This window comes from Mesitornis unicolor, unplaced genomic scaffold (assembly GCF_000695765.1).
Source record: "Mesitornis unicolor isolate BGI_N332 unplaced genomic scaffold, ASM69576v1 scaffold17139, whole genome shotgun sequence".
NCBI lineage: Eukaryota > Metazoa > Chordata > Aves > Mesitornithiformes > Mesitornithidae > Mesitornis > Mesitornis unicolor.
Genome location: NW_010206700.1, coordinates 2,961 through 11,692, shown reverse-complemented (window position 1 = coordinate 11,692; position 8,732 = coordinate 2,961). Strand labels below are relative to the sequence as shown.

Below are 8,732 nucleotides of genomic sequence, written 5' to 3'. Positions count from 1 at the left end.
AGTAGCTCCCAACTTTGTCAGCCACATATTTCACTCACGCCAGCGTTGCTCAGTAAGATACGATGCCACAGCAGGTCGTGTCTGAGGAACTCCACCAGTGATCGTGTTCCAGCCAATCACTCCCGTTTTGCTGCTTCCCCTTCATGCAGTTCCTTACAGCACTGATTCTGCTGGCACCAATACCCCCGTCTTCATCAGCTGCACTAATGACTTCCCGTGTGAGCTCATATTGAGGGCTTGCGTAAAACTGATTAATTTCATTTCTTTTGCATAGAAAAGGAATTTGGAAAGGTTAAAAACATACCCTTGCGTAAATTCCTGCATAAAATCTTATCTTAGAACAGCATCATTCCAAAGATATGTCATTTGAGAAACTTTTAAAAAACAGGAATGAAAACATCAGAAAAATCAAGGTGTTCTTTCACGGCCTCGATTCTTCAGTTCTCTAAGATAACCACAGCACATCTCTGTTTTCTAGGCCAGGTTTCCTCTGACGTACATCAGCTGTGCAACCTCAGTGCAATTAATTTGTATTAGCGTAAAGTGATTTTGCAATGCAGCATTTGGCTAAGGTACCGATACAGAGGTCAACAAAGCACAGGCAGCTCTGACGGCCGAGAGGGGGTCTGCGCTCTCCAACCAGAGCAGCTCATTCTCAGGCTCCTGTTCTCCATCCTGGTCTTCAGAGGCTGGTCTACAGGTTAATTCTTTCCCCTTGCACCAGCCGTGCTCGGAAGTTCCAAATATCCTTCAAAACAAAAATGAGACAAAGGAAAACCCTTGAAAACCGGCAAAACCAGTGACCAGGATTCTGGTTTACAGAGATGGAAACAGATACAGCGTTCTCAGCTTAGCTACCTACCCATAAAAACGTACCAAATCATTACTGAATATGTCTTCAAGTCCTAAATAGCAAGAAAACAAAATGCAGCCCTAAGAAAGAGGTGCAGTCTTCAGCCCCAGGAGACAGGTTTTTTGGAGGTGTGACACCAATGGCAAGGTGCCCATGGTTCAATTCTGGAGGGAGGCAGAAGAGGAAACGCGAGCAGCACAGAGAACATTACCCCTGCAGAAGCCACCCTCGCCTGCTTGTGCACACAATGCCTCCCTTGTGCACCTTTGGGGATCAAAAAAAGCTCACCACTGACTGCACCTTGCACACTGCTGCCCGTGAGTAAGCAATACTCCTTGTGCAGCAGAAACCAGCAGGAAATAACAGATACAAAGCCAGAAATCGGGTGCTGGGCAGGCACTGCTGCAGACTGTAAAGCAGAGACAACCGTCACTGTTTGCTTCGTGGAGGTAAGACCTGGGCAAGTTCCTACCTCAGTTTCCCTGGCTGAGGATTACTTAGTTCCTATCATCGGTCTTGTGAAGGTGAAATATGAGACCTGGGCACTTCTCTGGGAGAAAGCTCCAGCTCTGCTTAAAAAAAGCTTAAAGCTGCATGAAGACACAGAGACTCATCTGAGGCAGGTATGGGCACACACTCATTTTGAGTCAGAAGGAAAGCATGTCACTACACACCACTTTGGGTTTCACTCTGTACCTAAGTAACTGCAGGAATTGAAAGTTAAGCAAGCTGTAACTGTACAGACAACACGTGAGATCAGGCTTGCAAAACACAGCTGGAGTCCTCACCATACCCAGGCACACTGGGGGAAAAACCAAAGCCAAACCAAACCAAAAACCTCAAACATGAAAAACAAATTCCTCTTCTTCAGAATGCCCTAGATATTGTCATATCTGTAAAATATGTAAACTTTAAAAGAGAATCGCTGTCTATTACATCTAAACATTACTGCCTCGATACCGGCTGTGCACGTGTTTGGGAACTGCTGCAGATTAAGAAATGCAGACCATTTCCACCCCAGGAACAACATTTATTTGCCTTTCAGTGGTTGAATCCCTGCAGAATTTAGATTTGCTTTCTATTTTACACAGTGGTTTCAGTTATTCAGCAAATGTCCATTACCCCCAGGCAGACGTACATTGCTGCTGACACACCTCTGGTAGCCCCAAGTCTAAACAACAGATATGGGATTATATTTAACAAAAAAAAATTGGCCTCCTATTGCAGTCAGATGAGGCTACTTGTTTTAAAAGGAAAACCCACCTGCCATTAGGAGGGGAAACTGTGAGAACCATGGACGAGCACTGAATTTGTTGCACCTGCAAATTCAGGGCAAGAGATGACTGCATCTTCCTATTCACATCGTGCAGTCCAAATACAACTGCAAAGAGCCCTGGTTCAGACATGCTCCCCACAACAAACCATGAGCCTGGACATGCAGTGAAGGGAAAGCTTGCACAGATTTCACCCTCTTCCTGCCTTGCCACCTTAGCCCTGCCCACTGCTACCCAGTAGGGCGAAGTATAGACCTGAATGGTGTCAGAAGTGCACGTGAGCGACCTCAGAGCTGAGCCACCAGGACAGCAGGGTGCACAGCTCCTCCTCACTTACGCTACAACATCAGTGGCTGTCGCATCACGAAGCACTGATCTAATCTGCACCAGCTCAGCCACCTCTGGAAGGGATCCAGGCATGCTCACAAACCCCATTTTGACAAGCAGAGCTGGAGGAGGAACCTCCAAAGCTCAAGGGATAGGAAGGGTCTGCCCAGGGAGCAAGGCCACTTCTCCAGCATGGCAAGAAGCAGCCTTGTGAGCAAAAAGGTCCCAAAAAAAGCCTGATGGTCATCCTCTGAACATCAGGTCTTTTATTCTGCCAAGCACCTCTGCTGGGCACAGCTTGATCTCCCTAATGGAGCACAGCAAAAGCACAAATCTGTCACAAGAGAGACACTCAGGAAAGGGAACTGCCCTGGGTTGTAACAAAGGGCACAGAGCTCCGTCTTACCTTGAGTTCCACAGACGTCATGCCGTATTTCTTGCGAACCATTTCTACCAGTTCCTTCTCCAGGTGCTCTTGGGTCGTGTTCTTGACGTCAATGTAGTAGCACTCTGAGCTGGCGAAGTGACAGCTTATACTCTGTGTGAGGAAATCGGGCATCACTCGATACCACATCGATTGCAAGTGACCGGTGGAAAAAAATCTTGTGCATCCCAGATTGTGGGCATCCCACTCCTTCCTCACAGATCATGTCAGCAAATTCCTTCCTGCTTTCCGAGCACTCCCGAGAGTGTCCCCTTGGAGAAATACTCTGGTTTGCTGATGTGCTCCTCTTCCTTCCCTCCTCTCCCAAACATTCCCCCAACATGAACTGTACTACTCAGTCCCAAAATATCAGCAACCAGAGTGGGAATAGGGAAAGTCAGGGGTGGAGCAGACTTGTGTGTTCTGCAAAGGTTCTTGCTTTCTGTTCCCTGACATCAACCCACTTATTTTGTCATCAGTTCTTGCTTAAGCAGAGTCTAGAGGAAATAAATAGAAATGCCCTACTGGAAAAAGCTGTTCTGTCATTACATGAGCTATGCCAACTGCAAGAGAGATCATGCCAGATCTCAAAGGGTCTTGGACCATAACCTGGCTCAGAGAGCTCCAGGACACTCACTGATTTACCCCCAGAACGGATGAATGTTGGGATTTGGCATAGTATGAGGAAGCTCTTGCGTTTCTGCAGGATACTAAACAGGACTACAGCTCCACGAGCCAGGAGCGAGCCACCAGATGAGACTCTCAGTACCCGATGTCCTCCCTGCTGTCAGGATTGCAGGAGGAAGGAATTCCACACCAGTAAACTGCTACTGGGGCTGAAAGAACAGGCCATAGAGTAATTGATGCAGGCAAAATAAAATAAAAATAGAGCAGCCTGTGTTGGAGTCCATGAGGGGAAACATCTGTGTTGCTACTAGTGGCTACACTAGAAGCTACAGCTCCCTTACATGCCCGGATGAATCCACTTCTGAGAAAAGGATGAGGCCTCCAAAGGAGGGCACTTTTGCCTGTTTCAGTTAAAGAACTGCGATGCAAAACAAAGAGATGATGCAAAACCAAATCCTTAATAGAAAAATGGGTCATGTTGTCATATAAAAATACTATTTATTGGATTATGGGGGCTCCTGCTATCCAGAGATGAGATATTAGGAAGGCAGGAGGGGAGGAAGTTAGAGAAGCTCCTGATATTTGGGACAGCTGAAAGGGAACTATTGGGAAAGCAAATACAGCCAGCCAGGCATCAAACATAGATTCAGCACCGAATTTCTACTCCTGCTCTGTTTCTCTCAAGCAGCCCCACAGATTGCTTCTCCCAAAAGACAGCTATGTTTGAAAAGAAACAATAAAAAAATAGTATAAGAGTATATTAGGAAGCTAAAAACTCATGTAAAAGTTCATCCATATATTCATAAGCTTGGAAAGGACGGAGATAGTTTGATCAGTTTTAAAATATCAAAACTATCAAGAGCTGCATCAAGAGATGGTTTCCTACCTTTCGGAAACCTGAAGTCTTGTTTATCCCAGAGCCATGAATGAGCAGAGGATGGAAGAACACTGTGTCTCCCTTCTCCATGACAAGGTGAACCTTGGGACTCTTCTCATCCTCATCAAGCAGCCCATGGAAAAGTTTGTTGGTTTTACCCTAGGAAAAAAGGCTGAGTTGAAACCACTCAGTTAAAATTAGAGCAAGTGCCAATTCTCAGTGCAAGGCACAGCAGGGACAGCCTCTGATCTGCTTTCCTCTGGGCAGCGTATTTGTATGCCCAACTGAGAGCCTGCCCACTTGCCTACAAGTCTTCCTCCTTCAAGCCTTAGGCACAGTAAAATAATACTTCAATTTTCTGAAGCTGGATTCAGACAAGAACATTTCTCAGCTGGAGAGAACAGAGAAGAACACTGGGGACTCCCACAAGTGTGGGCTGATGCCACCACTGAGGTCCAGCCTTCTGCTCCCATCACCAACACTAAGCCAAGTCAGGAAACATGCGTTCCTAAGAGGAAGATACCTCCTGATACTTAATTGCATCCAGTTTTTTACTATCCAGCCTCTCCAATCTGGGACAGTACACAAACTCACCAAGCAGCAACAAATTCCCAGGAGGAGAAAGAGTCCTCAGACTTGGCAAGGGCAGCGGTAAACAGTTGCTGTGTTTATGCCGTTATACCACAGCGCGCTGGACAGTTTCTAGGTGAAGGTGGGAACAGAGGAAAATCTACCCAGGTACAGGAGGGCCATTCTTGAGGTACATGGACAGGGGTCAACCAAGCAACTCTCTCCCGAAGCAACAAGTCAAGTGTTTGCATAAACAGAAAAACCATCACTGAAAACCTCAGCTTGACCTGTGCATCATCCCTCCATGGTGAGCCAGCCAAAATGTGGGCCATACACACACCCCCTCCCCAAGCCCCCTGTGACACTCTACCTCCCACTCTGGATAGCCGTGAGGCTTCAGGGGCTCCCTGTGTGTCCCTGGCTGCACGACCAGGCACCCGTTGTCCTGGTCAGCCCTCTCCATGGCGGTCCAGGAGCACACGATGCGGGCTGCAGGCCGGAAGGGGAAATAGTGCAAGTCCTGATGCATGGGGTGGAGGAAAGTCTGTTTATCTGCAACACAGATTCAAAACCTTCAACCTCATCAAACATGACACAGCCTTTTTCTTCTCACTAAACCACTGCTCCTGTAGCATGTCCTAAGAAGCTGCTGCTTGCCCCTAAAGACTTCACGTACTCTGCTCGAGCCCACCACTGATTTGGAAGCCCAATGGGCTTACACCCATCTCAAGATGGACCAGGAGCACTGTGGTGGCTCTTGGGTCAGCAATGGCCTGGGGACACAGTGAATGCCAGGAGGATGCCTGGCTGTGGGACCCCTCAGAAGACGCCGTTTGCTGGCCCTCACCACCACCAACGCCCTGCCAAGTTTTCACCATTCACTTTGGCTGCTCCCCAGTTCTGTGGACTTTAACCAGCTGTTGCACAAACATCTCCCAGTACAAAGGCTCTCAAACAGCCGTGCTGTCTGCAGTCACTTGATCTGTCACTGTGTCCCAAGGAGAATCAGCCCTGTCTGTGCTGCACCCAACACGTTTATTAAGCCTTCTTTTAAAAAAAACTGATCTCAATTTATGAACTGCAGCCTCCCCAGTCTCCCCCACACTCTATTTAGCCTTCATCCTAGAGGCTTTTTTTCCATGAAGTCTAAACAAAAATAAGTATTTCTGAAACCTTGTTTGTTTCTTCTTTTCCCACTATGGAAACATATCATCCACACCAAAACAGCCTTTTATATATTATTTATATATTTATTTTGCCACTGAGTTTGCTCCTCAGACAGATCCAGTTAGGATGTTTCTACTTGCCTCATTTGCAATAGCATTTAGACTTTGGGCAGCCTTGAAAAGTCTCCTGAGATTTGCACCTCCTCTAAAGTACTCCTCAAAGATACTGAATGAAGACCTTGCAAATATGGAGCAGTTTCTCATCTCTTGTCCATTATTGTTTTGTTTGTACTTTAAAAATGTAAGGTCTCCTGTTGAATTTCTCAACCAAAATGGCACAGCTATCTGTGGAGTATTTAACGTGACAAGTGGAGATGACTTGAACAAACTCAGTGTTTTAACCACTCAATGTACTGTGTATCTGCTCAGAAGCTGCACACCTGAGAATAACACAGCTCAGGTCTCAACTTTGCTAAACCAAAACAGCTTATGCAGAGTCAAGGCTACTTTGAAAAACAGTACTATCTCTCCCTGTCCACCACCCCTGTATAAATTACAATCTCAATTTCCAGCAGCAGGAGCCCAAGACAGGCTTCAAAGTCCTTCTTTTGGCACCTACGCAAGCATTTTCATATCAAAGTGCTCAACATGCAACAACTGTCAGCGAGGACCGTATAAACTGCACGCAAAGGATGATCTCTGTATTTATTGTCTTTTACCAAGGTCCATGGAAGCACTCGTTTTCAACACATTTGAAAAGTCGAGCTCAAAAAGCATGTGATGGTTGAAACCCCGATCCTTTATGCAAGAGCAGCTGGCTGGATAGGGAGCTCTCTTGCCCACTTTGAAGATGAGGGGTGCAGCCAAGACAACCATGATCTTTAGCAAACAAACATCCAAAGCTTTTCAAAAACACTAAGTTCAATTTTGGTCAGACAGCCAGCATGCACGCAATTCCTCATTTTCCTCTTACTCAAGTTTTCCTTACCAGAATCTGGAAGTTTATTTATCAGCATGGTGTGCATTGCCATGATGTTTGGCCCTGTGAAGCACTCAACGTATCTGAGGACCTACAGAGAAGAAAACATTAAAAAAAAAAGTATTGGAAACATGAAAGACAAGAAGAAAGATTGCTGAGGAAGCACTGGGGCCTGGATGTTCAACGGAGGACTGGGGTACAGGAGGAGGAGGGATGGAGGGCTGCAGGACAGGATCCAACATGGCACACAGGTGAGCATGGTGGCAGGGGGCCAAGACGGACGACAGTGGGGGGCTGAAAAGATGGGGAGGGTCAACCTTCCACAAAACTGTGGCTTTCTGCCACAACATGGATATTGGCTGCAAAACTGCGACTGCCCAGAGAGCAGATGCTTTGCCTGGATAAAAGCCATTCAGAAAACGCTGCTGATCTGTCCTGCTAGCCTGGCATGGTCTGGGCTAGTCACATCCCTGCCTGCCTCCTCACCACAGGAGCAGAGGAGCACTGCTTTAAGTCTTCTGCCCTGACCACCATCCCTCCCGTGCTCATGCACAACACTCTTAAAAAATGGCCTGATATTCCTTCATCGCATATGTACTTATGGGAGTAACATACAGGGGCTCTAAGGGATAAAGGATATAGCTTTAGTGGCACCAAAAAACCTTCTTTGCATAGGCATTTAGCCACAGAAGCGTTCACATAGGCTCTTCCACCACCATCTCCCTTCTTGCTGTTTTATTTATTTCTTCAATTTTACCTCTGGCAGAGTACAGTATCTGAACAACTCTTCATCTTCCTGGAAGTCCTGCACTTTATTAACTACTTTTTCGGTCTGGCCATACTGAGATCTCAGGGACTCGTCTTTCATGATCATAGCTCCTGGTACATTCACTTCTTTTTTACAGATCCTCATGAACTCCTTCCTGCAAAGCAGAGGGAACATCCGTGTTGGGAGCATCCAGCTTCCTCCAGCTTCCCAGAGCTCCCCTGGGATGCGGCTGCACACTGAACCCCCCAGCACCTTAGGAAAGTGCCCTGTACCTGAAGCGCTCAATGTCTTCATCAGAAACGAGCTTCTTAATGAGCAGATACCCGTTGTCTTCATAGAACCGCCTTTGCTCTGTGGTGAGGACATCGTTGTCCAGGGTATAGCTGAAACACAGAGGAGAAATATGTTAGTGGGGCCGAGGGGAGCAACAGTAGCAGCATCAGCACGACCTGGCAGGAAGGTGGGGACGTGCAGGGAATCAGCGGCTGCTGGAGAGAATTGGTGAGAAACCTCTCCATGTGCACGTCCACCCCAGCTCTGCAGGTGTGCAGCGTTCCCCATACCCCAGCAGGTGCAGCTTACCGAAACCTCCCTGGCTGAGGAACAGCACTAACTTGGGCTGAAGTAGGAACGCTTGTCTGGGATGGAAATTAAGGACTATTCACTCAAGCACAATAGAGTAAAACATCCACATACGTGTCCTGAATCCTACAGTGCAGTTCATCTTAAGGATAAGTGCTGTGCTGGACATTTAATTCATGTTCTTGTTTATTTTTGATTCTAAAACAAATCTTTCACACCTTTGGAGCAGCATGTCTGGCAGAGAAATATAAAATAACAGCATAGTCCAGCCTTGTCCGTGCACA

The 8,732-nt window shown here is 46.9% G+C and overlaps 1 protein-coding gene across 1 annotated transcript; it reads right to left on the bottom strand.

Annotated features, from left to right (window-relative positions):
* Positions 1 to 523: 523 nt before the first annotated feature.
* Positions 524 to 8,510, bottom strand: LOC104534640 (phytanoyl-CoA dioxygenase, peroxisomal-like; the record flags this gene model as incomplete). Its single annotated transcript, XM_010191873.1, has 8 exons — positions 524 to 748; positions 2,861 to 2,992; positions 4,392 to 4,541; positions 5,323 to 5,504; positions 7,107 to 7,188; positions 7,855 to 8,020; positions 8,139 to 8,249; positions 8,449 to 8,510. Coding segments are annotated over 8 exons (939 nt in total), but the record flags the coding sequence as incomplete, so codon positions are not given.
* Positions 8,511 to 8,732: the final 222 nt, after the last annotated feature.